The following is a 17,608-nucleotide window of genomic DNA, read 5'->3' as shown; positions in this document are numbered from 1 at the left end:
GGTGCTTTGGATGGTAAATGTAAAGGCATTCCTTAATGAAACGCATCTGCTATTGGCTTGTGGTTTATATTATGTTGCATTTGAGAAAAGTGCAGATACACCCTTCAAAATCTCACCTTGAGGCAAGACTATCGCAGTTTGGGAAACGAGCTGATGAACCACGCATGAAAAAGAATCAACCTGACACACCTTTGCCGATATCATTTACTCGAAATTGTAGAAAAAAAAAATTACAAACCGCTATCCTTATTTGATAGAGCATAGAGGCAAGCGCTTGTGGGTTCTACAACTTTCATTATATATGGAAGAATACAAATAAATTCCAAATGCAACATCATTCTTGCCTCACGAATGGCGAGGAGCTGATGTCCGTGCTGTAAAATGAATCTTCTCCTCCATAGTAGTTTTCGTCTTTCTCCTCTTCCCACTTGAGAACCTCCCTTATATACTTAAATGCTTCATCGATGGTCACCCGGTGGTCCCTTGCCCTAGCTTGCCACACAAAAAGTTTCTGTCCAGTAAGGAATGCATAAAGATCCTTGAACTTCACTGCAATGTAGAAGTAAGCCTGCTGAGCCAGGGACTGATGGTTATGGAGAGGCCTCACCGGACTGAAATCATTGAACCACTCGCAAGTGCTTAAGGGCACCCGATTCACTTTGTCCTCAAAGAGATCATACTTGTTTAGTATCAACACAAAAGGGGTCTCCTTGAAGCAAGGGTGCCTTATCATTGTTTCAAATAGCTCTTTGGTCTGCATCATCTTATTTTGAAGTAGTGCTCCACTGCCACTACTCTCTGGAGCTATCCACATCTGATCGTAATCACTAAGTGCCACACAGAAGACTACCACACGGACATCTTCAAACATTTCCACCCACTTGCACCCCTCATTCATCCCTTTTGCATTTACCCTTATAAGTTGATACCTGTAAATAGCAAAAATGCAAAAGTAGCTTAGAGATTAAAGATCTCATATGCTTTGGGGTTAAAATATGTACGAGTATGAATATTAGGAAAAAACACGTATCCTATTGACAAAGAACAGAATAGTGGATAGCTACATGATACCGAAACAAATCTGAAAATCTTTCATACACGACAATAACAGAATCACAGGAAAGAATTACTTGGTCAGGGGCTGGGAGGGAGCTTCCAAATTGTCTGTGTAGGTTTCGGACATTGGACTACGATCATCGAGTGAAAACTCTATGAAAGCCAAACCATTCCCTTGGGTGACCCCTTCAGCATAAAGAATGTCACGATCAGAAGGTTCATATTCATTGCTTGACACCTCAACAGCCTGAAGGAAACAAAAGCATATCACATAAGCCACAGATATTGCTGTGGAATTGAGTTCACTTGTTTTGGAATCTTCTTCGAGTTGAATAACTAGAAATATCAAATGACAGTAATAAAATTTGGCAACAATGAAATCAATATATCCAACATAAAATGTAAAACATGGGGCCACAAAGTCAACAAAAAATAAGATGACATACCCTGCTTAAGAAATACTCTGCAACATCTGGAAGAAAGTGAAGCTCATCTTTTCTTTTATATGTTTGCTGTATAGCAGGATCTTTCCACAACTCCTCAACTAATGGAGCATACTCACGTGTTGCTGCAGGGAAAAATGCATCCAAATCCCCGGTGGCTATAATGTCCAGCAGCCAGTCAGAAAAATGCTTTAGCCTTGGGTTGATAGAATAGACACACTGGTTAGTTTCACCAAAATCGACCTCTCCATCTGTAACAAGATTAAGGTATCATTTATAAGTTGAAAGAGTTGCAATGATGTTAAATGATTCTTTTTGTTTTTGGCCACTGTGAGAGACCTTTGAAGCATCATCATGTACTAAACTTCTACAAAGCACATGTCAAAAACTTTTTCCCCCTTCCCTCTCTGCTACTTAAAAAACAGAACAAAGCAGTCTGCACATGAAAGACTCTAGGGCATAAAATGTCTTATTTGGAAGTAACAAGTTCTACTTAAGCTCAAGACTATATATAAAGTCAGAAAAAGTTTGGATGTTGGCAAACATTACTTGCTTCACAGTTCTGATTATCGGAACCTAGTTCTCGTATTTGACACATAGCTTCGTCCTCAAACCGCTCCCGCCCATCCAGCAATATGCTAAGATATCTGTACATATTGCTCTGGATCATCAACTTGATATCCTGCAGTTCATCTGCAGAAAACCCATTTCCATACAAAAATTTTGCCTGTGCAATAATGCATAGTGAACATTAGAGAAATGGCATCAACTGGACGGAAAGACAGTAACGACTACTTCTGTATGCTGAATTTGGTAAATGACATAGTTCTCTAGAAGATGCTAGTCACTGGATTTTATCAGTTAAGAGCAATGGAGAATTTTCCCTAGGCTTAATCATCCACACACCATAAGACCAATTGTTCCTAAACCAAGAAAGCAAGAAGGAAAAAGGAAATTCAGAACAGTTTATTCATATCCCACCAAACAGCCAGCCCATGCCATGGAAAAACATTGTTGAACTATATGCCAAACCATAATTCTAAAGTTTGCATAGACTGCACATCCTTAGTTATTCCACATCTACTAGTGGAATGGGACAACAGACATTCTTCATGTTCATGCAAGATATACATGCCAACTTCCATCTAGGCAATAAATTTCTCAAGTGATGTTAATTGTATATTCCATGCATCTTAAACTTAATTGGAATAGCATCATACAGCATAATTTTTGGAATAAAATAGTCAATTAGCAACAAATAGAAGGCCAAACCTGCTTGAATATGGTGCTGGTTCCAGAGCCCTGAAGCCCAAGTAGAAGAAGCTTCTGGATTTTTTTCTGCTCAAGGTAATTTGGAACAGTAGTATAATTGCTAGCCTCCTCTCTTGGTCCTTGAGGTTGACCATGGAGCACAGGCAAAGAGAACAAGGTACTGACAAAACGAGTTGATGCCTGTCTAGCAAAATCCAAATCCAAATCATATCACATAGAATACTCATGACACAATTTAGGCTGTTGGAAGTTTACATACCTTCTCCCAAATGTTTCCTCTAATGTTATTTTGACCTTCTTCCTCATACCGCCCATCATCATAGACCCAAAAATGAGTGTCACGTGGACACTGCACATTTGCCAACTGAAAATAATGAAGGGATACATCAATAATTAATTAAAATAAAATGAAGAAATGCCTTTGATATAACATTTTATTCCCATTCACATTTTATCAGATGCTGATGCTAAACAGATACTAAGATGTCAAAAAGAAAATGCATAATACAGAAGAGTGAGACATTTTAGTGTTTCTTAAAAAGAATCTGTTACTTCTAAATGGTTATGATAAAGAATCAACAAGGGAAATTAATGATTTTACAAATTCAAGTTACTTGGATAATAGCTTTTATATATTACCTTTAGCACCCTCAATTCAAGTTTCGTAATTTCCCGACCATTGATATAGACTTCAGTATTGCCATTGCTTGCATCAGGCATAAGCTTCCCAGTGAAATTTAAGTTTGAACTAATAATCCGATCTGGTTTTTCTCCTTCCTGCAAATCAATAAGAAGAGGTGATCAAATCAAGTCCCCACCTTCTGGATGTTTACCATTCTTATTTGTTCAATTACAGATGGCCAAGTGAAATATAAAATACCATATCACAAATACGAACTTACCTTTCCCCAGAGACCAGATTCCTTGTCATACCAATATCTACCAGGCTTCAACTTCCTAGGAGGTAAAGGGCATCCAAGTAATTCTGCCATCTCTTCTGGCTTTAGCGGAAATCCATTCACAATTAGCTGCTCTGGTCGGAGCTGATTAGCAGAACATTCTTTCTCCGCTTTCATGATCTGTTTTACCTCCAGAGGACTGAGTAATCGGGACAAGAGCCTAGAATGTTTACCTAGTCTGTACCGCTTTGATTCATCAATTGGCTGGCCAATGCATGTCACACATTTCCGTCCTTCAGGCATTGAGCCCATTGCCCTAAGCACACAATTGCTGCAATACTTAGCGTCACAAACCAGGCATGATTCCTTGGTTTCCCATTTTCTCTTACCACAACGATAACAAACTCTTCTTTTTTTCTTCTTTTCTTTTGAAACCCCAACATATTCAGGAAAAACTGGCTTCTCCAAATCCACCTCTTTCCTCTCTGACCTTTCAACTGTATTAAATGTGACAACTGGCACTCTCTTTACTTCATTAACTTGTTTGGGAGGATTACTCTGAGGATTGCGAACTGAACCAGGAGAAGCTGAAGGAGAAGCTGAAGAAAAATCAGGGTTTTGCAACACAGACACTACTGACTCAGAGCTTGCTGAAACCCTTGGACTCTGAGTAGGCGGACTTGTGACACCAGCAATATAAGAAACTGGTAAGGGGATCGGTTCAATCACTGGGGGACCAGCATTAGCAACTGACCTTTGAGACTCCGATAGTGGTTCTGCAGTAGGAATAGCACGTGAATTTACATCAAGAGGCTCAACTCTGGGTACTTCATAAGCAACTGGAGGACCCTTATACTCCATAGCTATAGAGTAATCAAGCTCTGATGAATCTTCTGGGAGAGAGGCACCTGGTGGAAGCATCTTTCTGACCAATTCTTTCCAACTCTCACCCTCCTTCTGCTCCATTTCTTCCAATATAAAACCAAAGTGCTATATGCCGGGCTAGAGTCTCAAGCTACAATTTCTCAAGTATTAGCCATATTGATCCAACTATGCTCTTTAACATTCAGATATTAGCTTGGACATCCTCGTAGCTTCTGACAGAATAACATGAGAAGATAACTTGCAACTCAAATTACCTGGAAAGCAATCACCAGAACAGTGAATTCTTGGGGCCCTTTTGCGATGCTTACTTGAAATGAAACCAGAAATAGCCACCGCACAACCAGAATTCAACATATAAATTGTCAACCTATGAAAGCCTTCAAGTTTGAAAGGATAAATTGGAAAAGATCAATCATTTGACCCGAATTAAATGAAGCAAAAGCATATTCACCGCATATGTTGGCATTTTTTAAAAATTTCAATTGACCTACATATAGCTGAAAGCCTGAAACATTTAGTCTCCTGGTAAGCAACTAACTAAACCAATTGGCTGTCAGATAAGAAAAATTAAAATCGAAACTAAAGGGCATTCCAACTTATAAGTCCAGGAGAAGACTTTTAACTACAATATACTAAAGCCATACAATATTGTTAAAATAATAGTCAAATAACACAGATTCATGTTAAAAATATAGGACATTTTTAACTAAAAGAAAGCCAGAGAGAGAGAGAGAGAAGTAAGATTGAATTTACTCATAGTCAAACAATAGACATTTCAAGCTGAATATGAACTAAAATTAAATATTTGAGAGCCTTGCAAGTCTTTTCAGCTAAAACTAGCACAATAAAAGAAAATTAGAACAACAAAATTGAATCAGTCAACAGTCAAAAACTTTAGCAGTCATATATGAGCTCGTGAAGCTTCAAGACACAGGAAAAGCCACTTATACTTGTCCAAACATTGAAATATCAGGGTCAAACAAATATAGTAGTATACCAGACCCAGAAAAAAAAAAAGAAAAAAAACCCCTAGGAGCTGAAAAACCAAGGCTCATTCAAGCACAGCAAAAAGGGATCAAAACAAAAAGAATATGATAAAATACCCTTTTTTGAGCTCATCTTGCCACTTTCTAAAGTGATTGGAGATAAAAGCAAAGTGTAGAAAGAAAATGGGAAAGTCAAGAGAGAAAAGATACCTGAAAGAAGAGGACAAAAACTGAAAGTAAATCTCAGAGAGAAAGAAGCCCGGCTTCAAAAATCTATGAGTAAGAAACTTAAAGAAGGAGAAGAAAACTAGAAAAGCTCTTTGCTTTCTGAGCTTCTTTGAATTATTTCGTTTCTGTGCTTTGAAGAACTCAAAGAAAGGAAATCCCAGATGGAAAATTTACTAAACCTTTAAAAGCCCCTCTGCACAAAAAAGAGAAAGCCATTTGTAGAGAGAGAACTGTAGAGAGAGAGAGAGAGAGAGTATGATGATACGGTGACGGTGAAAACTACAGGCAGAGAGGGAGAGAGAAACGTGGGCCCCACTTTCTTTTTTTTTTTTGGTTTATTTTCTTTACACAGTAGTATGAGTAGTTACGGTGTTGTGAGCTCGTGTGGGGGTTGATTTTCACTCTCGTATCGTTCGCGCGTTTGGTGGAAGTGATGTCGAACCGCACGACCAAGATATTTGTTTCTCCGGAGGCTTGTTGGGTCACGCGCTTCTTAGGAGCGTGGGAGATACTCCTCCATCTTTCTTGTTTGGGGGGGCGTTGAAATTGTGGTTCAGGTATGGGCCAGGTTAGACCTGGATGGGACCGGGCTCGATCCTGATATGGCCTTTATAATTTCATAATTTATAAGTAAGATATTTAAAATTATATTTCGTGCAATCAATTTTACATGATGTGATCTTTTATATAATGACAAAAAACATATAATAGTTAACCATAGGAAAATAAATAAATTTATATTTTATATCGTCCAATAATTCATACAAATATTAAAATATCCAATCATTTGACTTAAATAATATATTTAAACTCTACTCAAAATAGCAAAAATTGAATTCTCTTTCTTTCAACCTAAAATATAAATAATAAAATAAAATATTTTATTCGACCTATTATTGTTAAAAAATAAATTAAATAAAATTATTTTATAATTTCCATTCTTTATATATAAGTGTTTGTGTGCATCCATGTGTAAAGAAAAGGGACAATTATAGTAGTAAATATATTTGAATTTTTTTAGTCATATATTTTTATTTCTTATACAAAAAAAAAGATAAAATTTAACTTTTAATGTCTGAATTTTAACCTCGTTTTTAATTTTAATGAAATCAATATAAAAAATATCATATTCGTCATATATATATATATATATATATAAAGTCTAAAATTGCAAAGAAAAAAGAAAAAAAGGAAAAATAAAGTTGAAAGTACCTTGGATAATGCAAGTGAAGGAGGGAGCAGTACTAGAGTGAGGCAATGTTTTATTTTCTAAAAGGTATGCCACTTTGAGTTTGACCATAAACAAATGGATAGCCCACTTGTTCTTAAATGTTTGTATCTTTTTAATTTTTATAAAATTATAAAATAAAATTTTTGATATTAATATATTCTATATTAAATTTTTTAGAAAAATTATAATATAAATATAAAAAAAATAGTATATAATAGTACATAGTTTTCCTTTTTTAAAAGGTAAAGAAAATTAATAATGTCAAATATGATAGTCAATGAATACAAATTGGCAAAGGGGACATGAGAGAGGACGGTAATTAATGTGAAATGGGGACCATTGAATGAAAAAGGAAAATGTGATCTGAAGTGTCCCAACAAACAAAGACAGTCAGGGTTTATTGGGGTGCTGCACTGGTATTTTATCATTGGTTTGGGACCATTTTCTTTGTCTTTACATCTCGTGGTAACATGTCATTCCCTTGACTATGGGTTTGGTCACCCTTTTCGCCTAGTCCATTTCATCAAACACAGCCTTTTGATTTGCTTCAAGAAAAGGGCATGGTTTTCATATTTTTATGCAACGACCCATGAAAGCACCCAAGGCTCCAACTAGCCTAAATCTTTGACCTAAATCTAAACCTAAACCATTTTTTCTCGATTTGTTCTTTGCCATTTTTGAGTCAAAACAATTTTATTCTTCTTCTTCAAGTTGTTGGGGTTCGAGAATTCTTACAGCTTAATTAAAGTATTTAAACACTTTTAATTTGTTATTGTTTCCTTTTTTTTTTTATACAATGGTTTTAGCTTAGAATCATAGTCAGATGGTCGGGTTGGAGCCTCCGGGTGGACAAACCTTATGGGGAGATCTACCGCTGGCAAATATTTTTGAGGATGACCCCATTTGCTGTTGCTTTCTAGGATTCTTTTAGAGGTTTAGTCTTTTTCTCTTAGTGTCATGAGTATGAAAATATATTCCACTATTTCAAGCATTTTAAAAAAATATTTATACAATATAAAATATCTTACGAGTCGTTAAAAAAAATTATATTTATCTATTCCACGGTCTATTGTAACACTGTCTAAGGATACAAACTTAGTACGTTTAAAAATGAAATGCATTGTACTTTTATGGAGATGGTGAAACTAGGTATCAATATGATTCGAGCCAAACCAAGGAATTGAAGCAATATATACACATAAAGAAAAAGGTTGTACAATCATTGCTCTCTGTGAAAACAATAGTTCAATAGTATCGACTCCTTATTTCTGATTTGAAAATTTTAAATTGGAATCTTTGATTATGGAAACAATAAAAAGAAAACGAAAAAAAAGAGGAGGGAGTTCTAAGTCCTTGCAATGCAGGATGGTAATAATCATTTCTGCTACCTACTATCAGCACATGAACATGAATGCATGCAGAGAATTCAGAATGTAAAGGGTCCCAAAAAAAAAATGGAGGGATCGATGCGGCTCAGCTCCTGGCCTCCTGCTATTGTACGGTCAATACTCGACCAATGCCTTCTCTCCAACAAACCAGGTATCCTAGACCCGTCACATTTGATGTGAACCATTCAGAATTGGATCAATCATTTTGAAGGTTAATTCGTTCCTAGTTCTAAGCCAGTTATCCTAGTGTTCACCAAAACGTCAGCTAGGGCTACCGCGGCTGCCATGGCCCAAGCCTTCAGGATCTTGACTCCTAGAGGTTAATGGGCTGAAAATCTTAGCCTAAGCATGTATGGGATTTGAACACCAAACCCAATTTATATTCCACGCTTTTGGGTTCTCCTGGTCCAAGATTAACTAAGCCTAAAGTTTGTAAGTTATTTAGATCAGCATCAAGCTTGTGTCTTTCATTTTTACTTTTATTATTTTTTTAAGATAAATTTTCCTTCTAATTTTAATGCTTGAATACTATGCTCCTGCTGCTCTATGATCGCCTCAATTCCTACACAAGATTGAACTATTTATTTTGCAGAAGTGTAACAAGGTTTGTGCAGGGAAACATCCTTAAATTAACTGATTGTTCTTGCAGTGAAACATGCTGATATTTTCTTAGTTGAGGTGACCATGGGGCAGGAGCATATTCACAGGTTTATATGTTTTTTTTACCTTCAGACGTATGGTTGTTGTTTTATAGGTCCATAGTGCTGAGATGGCAAGATATGATAGGCCCCTGAAAACTCGAAGAAGGAATCTAATGAAGCCAAAGTCTTCCCAAACATTATCCTATCCAGAATCTACTCGTCCCATAATCTGACCTATACTTCCCTGGCTGGGATTCTCTTTTCAATCCCATGGATGACATTCAAACTCCTTTAATAAACTCTTCTCACACTACTTCCAAAGCTGCTGCAAATTCATTCTCGTTTCACTTTTGTTCTGATTTCAGTCCAACTTCAAGCTGTGTTTCTCAAGTTGAGATCACTAAATACCATAATCTCAAATTCTGTCACTTTTGCCGATCTCCTTGCTAGCACCAAAGGTCATAAATTTCACATTGTCATTTTCCCATCTCTTTTTTATCATCAATGTTGTTTTCTTCACTTTTTTCCTCTAATTTCTGTCCCTCTTTTACATGGAAATTTGATTGTTGTTGAAAAGAAGGTTATGGTTCTCATATTATTCCATATGGCAGTTTAGATTGGTAAACCATGATGTAGATAACAGGATGCCTGGGACTTCAGTCCTTCAGCAAACCAAGTTCTTTTCACTACCTGCAGATCCACCACAAAGCCCAGAGTTGAGTTTGAGGTTGAAGGAGCAAGAGTGCTTTTCTATCCTGAAGAGGTGCAAGAACATGGAAGAATTCAGGCAAGCTCATGCCCAGATCGTCAAGTGGGGTTTCTTTTGGAACTCCTTTTGTGCAAGCAATCTAGTGGCTGCGTGTGCCCTCTCAGATGGTGGTAGCATGGACTATGCCTGTTCAATTTTTCAACAAATTGATGAACCGGGTACTTTTGAATTCAATACCATGATTAGAGCTCATGTCAAAGACATGACCTTTGAGGAAGCTTTAGTTTTTTATTATGAGATGCTTGAAAAAGGAGTTGAGCCTGATAATTTCACTTATCCTGCTCTTTTCAAGGCATGTGCCTGTTTACAGGCACAAGAAGAAGGAAAGCAAATTCATGGGCATGCATTTAAGCTTGGCCTTGAAAGCGATTTGTATGTGCAGAACAGCTTGATCAATATGTATGGCAAATGTGGGGAGATAGAACATTCTTGTGCAATCTTTGAGCAAATGGATCAAAAGAGTGTTGCTTCTTGGAGTGCTATTATTGCAGCACATGCTAGTTTTGGAAAATGGTACGAGTGCTTGATGATGTTTGGGAACATGAGTAGTGAGGGATGTTGGAGGCCTGAAGAAAGCACACTGGTTACTGTGCTCTCTGCTTGTACTCATTTGGGTGCTCTTGATTTGGGGAAGTGCACACATGGGTCCTTGCTGAGGAACATTAGTGAACTCAATGTTATAGTACAGACATCCTTGATGGACATGTATGTCAAATGCGGGTGTTTGGAGAAAGGTCTATCACTCTTTCGGAAAATGGGCAACAGGAGCCAAATGTCCTATACTGTAATGATTTCAGGACTTGCCATGCATGGACATGGTGCGGAAGCTCTAAGGATATACTCAGAGATGCTCAAAGATGGTCTGGACCCGGATGATGTTGTCTACGTGGGTGTATTAAGTGCTTGCAGTCATGCTGGCCTTGTTGATGAGGGCTTCCGATGCTTTGACAGAATGAAATCTGAGCATGGTATAACACCAACAGTTCAGCATTATGGTTGCATGGTAGACCTCATGGGAAAAGCTGGGATGATCAATGAAGCTCTTGAATTTATCAAGAGCATGCCTATCAAGCCCAATGATGTGGTCTGGCGGAGCCTTCTCAGTGCTTGTAGAGTTCATTGTAACTTGGAAATAGGAGAGATTGCAGCTAAGCATCTTTTCCAGTCAAAGTCACAAAATCCTGGTGACTATGTGATACTATCAAATATGTATGCACGAGCTCAAAGGTGGCAGGAGGTGGCTAAAATTCGGGTGGAAATGGCGAGAAAGGGTTTGCACCAGGTGCCAGGTTTTAGCCTGGTTGAGGTGGGGAGAAGAATCCACAAGTTTGTTTCACAAGACACGTCTCATCCTCAATGCGTAAGTGTCTACGAGATGATTCACCAGATGGAATGGCAGCTAAAATTTGAAGGTTATTCCCCAGATACATCACAGGTATTGCTTGATGTAGATGAAGAAGAGAAGAGACAGAGATTGAAAGGCCATAGTCAGAAGTTAGCAATTGCATTTGCGCTCATACATACATCTCAGGGTTCTCCTATAAGAATAGCTAGAAACCTCAGGATGTGCAATGACTGTCATACGTATACCAAACTAATATCCCTCATCTATGAACGTGAAATTACAGTAAGAGATCGTAATCGGTTCCACCATTTTAAAGATGGCACTTGTTCTTGTAGGGATTACCGGTGAAATGATAAAATTCCCATCATCATCATTTCCTTCCCTCTGCCTTGAAATGCTATTTCCTTCTATACAAACTCGATAAAAAAGTAAATTGTTCTACAAAAGACTGAAGAAACATAAATCAGAAGTTGTTTTAACCACATCTTTTCTTGCTAAAAGATTGTGTTTCAGAATAATGAAGATAATAATTTCAGAGTTTTGAGAACCGTTTCAGAATAATGAGGATAATGGCAGAGTTTTGAAGACTGTGAACCAAGCCTGGAAGCAATCACTACAAAAGTTGTTCAGGATGTGCTATTACCTAACTATACAAAACTTTAAGGTGCAGATAGGACCTTTGCTCATGTTGCAAATCCGGGTTAGCCTTATGCATGAAGTAGAGATCATTGGATGGTCTGCACACCAAAAATATTGCTAAACAAACTTGAAATTCAGAAGCTGATTATAGCCTCCCATCTCAACTAGTTGCTCAAGTTCTGCAGTGAAAAATTCTGGGACCATCTCTAAACAGTATGGAAAACTATTAAGGAGATTAACACAAGCTTAGATTTGCCGATATTTTTTGTTTAGGATGTCCACAGAAGGTTATAGTGCCAATGATTGCATTCAATAAGGAGCTCCCTGATGAAACAACATGATCTCCTGCTAAAATGTCAAACATTGTTCAAGAAAAAGTAAGCAAGATGAACCCTTCCCAATTGTGGGAAGGATATTTTTTTTTCTTATTTTATGTATTCATTGTTCAAGGAACTTAAATGTATGACAGTTGATTTTTTTAGAGGAGGCTTTATCTGTCGATTTAAAACCCTTCCCCAATTAAATCAATCTCCAAAACAAAGTACAATTTCTGTAGGAAATCACATTTTCCACCAAATTTTAATATGGCATTCCTAACTCATCAAATACAAAAAAGAAATCAAGCTCACTTGATATGGACTGAAGAAACCCCAGATGTAATTTCCCAGCTTCGTGGATCACCACTTTCTAAAGAAACACCTTGAGGATCTTCCCTAACTAACAAGCCCAGGACATTGTGTGAACTCCATGCATTTGTCACATTGCTGCTGGAATCCCCCAAGGTAACAGCAAAGATTGCATCAAATCCACCTGCTCCAGGAACCCCAGCCAACAAAACTCCTTCCATATTCATAGTAGCATCCAAAAGTTGAGTCTGTGATTTGGGTTCTATCTGCAATTTTAAATTCAAAAATTTTTACAGGATGTAGAACTTGAAGGTAATGCACTAAACTAAAATGATAACACAACATTTTGGAACCCATCAAAGAAGTATATCCCTACTCCTTAGCTGATAATTTTTTTTTTTTGAGAAGTATCTGATAAATTTTTAACAGGTGTTGTTGAAAAGTTTGCTAATAATTAGCCTTTGACTTTTGATAAGGAACAAGTTTTTTGGAGCATCCCAAAATAAAAAAGAGGATAGTCCATTTAGGATCTAGCAAGTTAAATCAATCAAGCTTTTGCATGCCAACAATATTAACCTCTTAATAAATCAGATGAAAAAAGGATAAAAAAAATTCAACCTCTTGCTATTTATTCTACATTTTAACAAATATGCAAATGCTTAAACATGGACATTTTATGAGAATATGGAAAAAGAAAAAGAATGACTAGATGAAAAGAAGCAAGCATCAAATCAAAGAGACAATAACCTACCGGAATGCCTGCTGCCTCTCCCATTTGTCGCATGTGATTTCTGATCCCAAGCATAGCATCCCTTGCCTGTAGCAATGCTTTAACAACTGCTTCTTTGATTGGCTCAGTAACTCCCTCCATCCACTGTCCATGCAATTGGTTTAAGAGACCATCTCAAAAATCAACATTTGGAAGGAAAGAGAGCATAATGGAGGAAGGTACTAGTATTTGACAAGACAATTTAACCAAACAATAGTTTGGTATGAGTACAGTGGTGTTATCTTCAGAAATAGAGAATCTTCCTGAGCAAGTGACTACTCCGAATAATTGGTATGACAAATATTCAATTTTTTTCTTGCTATGAGTGCAATCCAGAAAGACAAAATGTTCATTTTTTTCAGTAAAAGCGTCACTAGGAAATTATATTTTATTGTTGTTTTCTTGAGTGCTAGGGGAGTAGTCTGAGAACATACCTTTTCTGGTTTAAGCCTGCTACAGCTATCAATCACACATTTGTAAGCATCCCAATGTTCTTTGGCTAATTTGCTTAACATGTCGAGTTGTTTCTCAAGTTCTGAATTAGCCTCAGCCAGCTTTCTCCATGTTTCTTGGGATTTTTCAGGATCAGCCTTCTGCCATTTTTTAACAGCACCTACCATTGATGGTGTCGATGATCCACCAGTTCCGGGTTCTCCTAGTAACTGTGACAGCACAACAATCCTTGTGACTATAGAATACTTGCTTTTGCTAACGAAAATATTTTAACAAGATTTACAAGCCACCTTTCATTTCTTCAAAAAAAGAAAAAAAAAAAAGAAGAGAATGAATAAGATTGAGTAATGTTTCTAGATTCAGTTTCCGATCATCCTTTTGCCCATATTGATATCCAGATCTATGTGATTGTTCCACTACATCTTCACTTCAATAATTATGCATATGTACAAGAAGTACAAGAACCATTTAGGGATTTTATCCTGACCTACTCTTCACAAATAACATTGGCACCTAAAAATACGTAAAAGCTAGCTTTGACAGAAAATAAAGCAGAAAAATACAAGGTAAGAAAGTAATAAGGAGTGAGTTGATAACTCCTATACCTGGTAAGTGAATAACTAACAAGGAGCTAATTTGCTGAGAAGATTTAATTAATTAAGCAGAATCACATAGAGAGCATACCATATATGCTCACGAAAGCATTATAATTTAAGTGGTGAATGATGAAACTCATAATGCTTACAAGTGTCATTAATGGTGGCAAAGAGAATTTAGTCCTCTTATGGTCCCATTCTCCATTTAGAATGTTGCCAATGACTTCCTCTAATGGCATTCCTTGCACTGCAACCTGCAACATTACAAGAGATCTTACAAAGAATCCCTATAAAAGTCACTAAAATTTGAGTCTACTGTTTTTTCAATGTCAATATAAGATGTTTGTGGAAGTATTCTACCCTCCTAAATGATATAGCACCAAAAATAGGGCAACTGAAACTTGTTTGAGAACAAGGTAATCTAACGGCAAGAAAGCCTTAACCAAGCCTGAGTTATATAGACCTTAATATGTCCAATAAGTGGTTAAAATTTGATAAGGTAGCAAATAAAGCAACCTATTAGGAAAAATCAAATACAAGGGAGAAATGTTTGCATGCGTTCTTTTCAGTGGGCCAGTTACTTTGTGCATTTATACAAAATATAAAAATATCAAAAAGCCATATATTTATCTATGAGAAACAGACTAGGTGGTGACCCACAAGCAGCATTGCAATAGCATTAAATGTTCAACTCATACACCTAGTATTTATCACACCTATATGATCTAGGGCGGTCTTTCAAAAACATGGTTGCACAAGTTTTATATGTACCACCACAGGCTGATTGCCCAAAGAGCTTTGGAATTCCTATTCTGGTGATTGAGATGTATTGAGATCTTTCCCATTGGACATTATTCCTTACTCCCAACCATAAAGGAGGAGAGAGAGAGAGAGACAGAGAGAGACCTGAGCAGCAGAAAGCACTTTTGGTGAAAAACGAACATAACGCTGACTCCCATAGACTGCAGAACTCACATCGAAGCCACTGCCAACTTTTCCTTGGGCAATACAATGGGCACTTTGAGCTATCATATGCACGACATCAAGATCCATGGAATTTTGCTGGTGTGGATCTTCAGACAAGGCGGAAAGGTTAACAACACCAAGGTAATGAAGTAAAGCAGCAACTACAGCAGTTGTCATTGCTGCTGATGAACCCAATCCAGTTTTCGCAACTTCAGGTTTACAATTTCCTCCATTTGATTCCTCAGCATTGAAAGTAATTGATGTAAAAGGTGGTAGAGCAGCCAACGCATCTGGTGTCAAAGGAAGTCCATGAGCTTCAATCTGTAGAAGAATACATTGCAGCTTATATTGTAGTACTTACATAAAAGAATGGGCAATGGTTACTAGAATTTACATGCCATAATAAATAAGTAGTAAATGCACATTTCAAGAGATATATTCTATAAAGAAAGTATTAAATAGAAAAGGTAAAATACCTGATTCCGATAAGAGTAAAAGTCGTTGCAACCTAAGATTGTGATATCAAGACCTGCATGATTAATTAAGTTCCAAAATTAGATTTCTAAGTTATGGTTTCCATTCAAACAAGAGAAAAAAAATGCAGCATTAAACATTACCTTGTAAGAGTAGTTTGTCTAATGCATCCTTCTTATTCTTGTCAAGAGTTGCACGTCCAGCTGCTACAGCATATTGAATTGCATTTTCTACAAAAGGGTTCCTTGATTCACTGGAAGTATATGCCAAAATAAGTAAAACAACTTAACAACCCAGTGCTGCTCTAATAATTTGACTTAAACTTGGTATAATTGTTGGAACAAAAAGAACTAAGGAATAACTAAGGTTCACTGAAATTACTGAAGCTTTCTCTAATGTCCTTCAAACTCAAAAAAAGATGCAATATAGATATGCAAGAGAAAACACACTTCCATCATATGATGAAACCTTGCCTTGAAGAGACACACTGAAGCGTTAAATGCTTCATAGACAATTTGTATGTGCTTTCTCTGGAAAGCTGAGGAGATGTTAGTTTGACATCGGTCCATGCCTGAAATAGGATATAGAGGACAAGAGTTCAGACCAAAAGTTTCTTCATAAGTAAAGCACACTCATCCAGTGAAAGTTACAATAGCATTTAGTAAATTGCTGATTAAAGTAATCAAGAAAACTACTATAGGGCCTCTGGTTTCCACATTGAGGAAAAATACGAGAATTTCAGCAGTAATGAAGTATGCCACTTGAACCATCACCTAGAAATGGGAATCACATTAAGCAAAGGGATCACCATTATCCTATGCACCAGCAGTGAAGTTTAAAAACTCCGCGAGCATGGAATTTTGACACGTGTTCATTTAATTGGGTTAGCTTTATAATTCAGTGTCAGATTTCCTTATTTACACTCAAGTGAACATGTGATGATCATTCATAGCAGCTCGCGGAGTTCATAAAAGCATAGAAATGAAAGGAACTATAGCAAACTAAATAAAAAGAAAAAAAAACTCAATAGAAGCATGGAAATCAAAGGAAAAACTTACCCATGCCCAGCTTTCAGGCTTGACATCTTCATGAATTGGCTTCACAATAGCGTAAAAACGGGCATTTGTACTCAGAACAATCCCAGCATTTGGCCTCTCCAAAATCAAGTACCCCCCAGTCATCAACACCTTCCCCGGAGCAGAAGCAACTCTATAAATCACCATTAATAAACCAAAATTAACTAGGCTTAAATCATAGGAATGATTTAAAGCAGAATTGCAACTACCCTTTTCATAATTCTTGCTAATCTACAAGAAATTAAACCAAATTAACAAAATTTCAGTCGAATGAAGTTAAACTTACACTTCCATTGTCGCCAACGATTAGGATTTGGAGGTTGAAAACTGGGTATTTAAATTAATACAAAAAAATTAAAGAAATTTGAGAGGTTTAGAAAGGAAGGAGAGAATTTTTATAGAGGGAAATGCTAAGCGCCGGGAAGAGCTGGGAAGCTTGACTCTGAGATTCGGTAACTCAGTAATCAACAAACACGACAAGAAGAACTAACTCAGCAGTCAGCACAACACATTCAAAGTGTTTCGCCTTTGACGTTGAGAACCATATCCAGTGGGCCCCACTCACCCACCCGACTCATACTTAGGAAAAATTGAGTTTTTTTTCCAAAAAAAAAGGATATTTTATTAAAGCTATAATTATTTTCACTAAAAATTCCGCCTTGCAAGTTAGACCAAAATGGAAATCTCTTTTGGCAAAAAAAAAAAAAAAGGAAAAAAAAACCCTAGAAATGATGATTTGGGTGGATGAAGTCAAACTTTGGGTATTGACAGAAATATGATAATCAGTTCATAATCACTTTCAGATAGATTCAAATTTATTGTGTTTTTCATTTTTTAAAAAAAAATTATAGTTTTCTTGAAAATTG

The 17,608-nt window shown here is 36.8% G+C and overlaps 3 protein-coding genes across 6 annotated transcripts; 1 reads left to right on the top strand and 2 right to left on the bottom strand.

Moving 5' to 3' along the window:
* On the bottom strand, nt 174-6,013 carry LOC18606837 (extra-large guanine nucleotide-binding protein 3). Of its 2 annotated transcripts, none has more exons than XM_018117751.1 (9): nt 5,752-6,008; nt 3,674-4,932; nt 3,411-3,548; nt 3,031-3,135; nt 2,772-2,951; nt 2,049-2,226; nt 1,503-1,750; nt 1,131-1,303; nt 174-929 (listed from the first exon to the last, which is right to left on the bottom strand). In XM_018117751.1, the coding sequence occupies exons 2-9, from the start codon at nt 4,634-4,636 to the stop codon at nt 335-337; spliced, it is 2,580 nt and encodes an 859-aa protein (XP_017973240.1). In that variant the 5' UTR covers nt 4,637-4,932; nt 5,752-6,008; the 3' UTR covers nt 174-334. The 2 variants fall into 2 exon arrangements, with proteins under 2 accessions (XP_017973240.1, XP_007040738.2); XM_007040676.2 differs by having other exon boundaries at nt 335-929; nt 3,674-4,809; nt 5,752-6,013.
* On the top strand, nt 9,236-11,524 carry LOC18606836 (pentatricopeptide repeat-containing protein At1g31920). Of its 2 annotated transcripts, XM_018117916.1 has the most exons (2): nt 9,237-9,956; nt 10,091-11,524. In XM_018117916.1, exons 1-2 carry the CDS (start codon nt 9,903-9,905, stop codon nt 11,489-11,491), a joined length of 1,455 nt encoding a protein of 484 aa, XP_017973405.1. In that variant the 5' UTR covers nt 9,237-9,902; the 3' UTR covers nt 11,492-11,524. The 2 variants fall into 2 exon arrangements, with proteins under 2 accessions (XP_017973404.1, XP_017973405.1); XM_018117915.1 differs by having other exon boundaries at nt 9,236-11,524.
* LOC18606835 (phosphomevalonate kinase) lies at nt 12,161-17,241 on the bottom strand. 2 transcript variants are annotated; one of them, XM_007040673.2, is made up of 10 exons: nt 17,029-17,241; nt 16,725-16,875; nt 16,140-16,237; nt 15,810-15,919; nt 15,669-15,721; nt 15,133-15,513; nt 14,376-14,480; nt 13,612-13,839; nt 13,160-13,282; nt 12,163-12,674 (listed from the first exon to the last, which is right to left on the bottom strand). In XM_007040673.2, the coding sequence occupies exons 1-10, from the start codon at nt 17,034-17,036 to the stop codon at nt 12,408-12,410; spliced, it is 1,524 nt and encodes a 507-aa protein (XP_007040735.2). In that variant the 5' UTR covers nt 17,037-17,241; the 3' UTR covers nt 12,163-12,407. The 2 variants fall into 2 exon arrangements, with proteins under 2 accessions (XP_017973406.1, XP_007040735.2); XM_018117917.1 differs by lacking the exon at nt 17,029-17,241 and having other exon boundaries at nt 12,161-12,674; nt 16,725-16,889.

The sequence above is a fragment of the Theobroma cacao genome, chromosome 3, assembly GCF_000208745.1.
Source record: "Theobroma cacao cultivar B97-61/B2 chromosome 3, Criollo_cocoa_genome_V2, whole genome shotgun sequence".
Classification (NCBI taxonomy): domain Eukaryota; kingdom Viridiplantae; phylum Streptophyta; class Magnoliopsida; order Malvales; family Malvaceae; genus Theobroma; species Theobroma cacao.
Note: the sequence above shows the minus strand (reverse complement) of the source record. Positions and strands in the feature narration are given on the sequence as shown.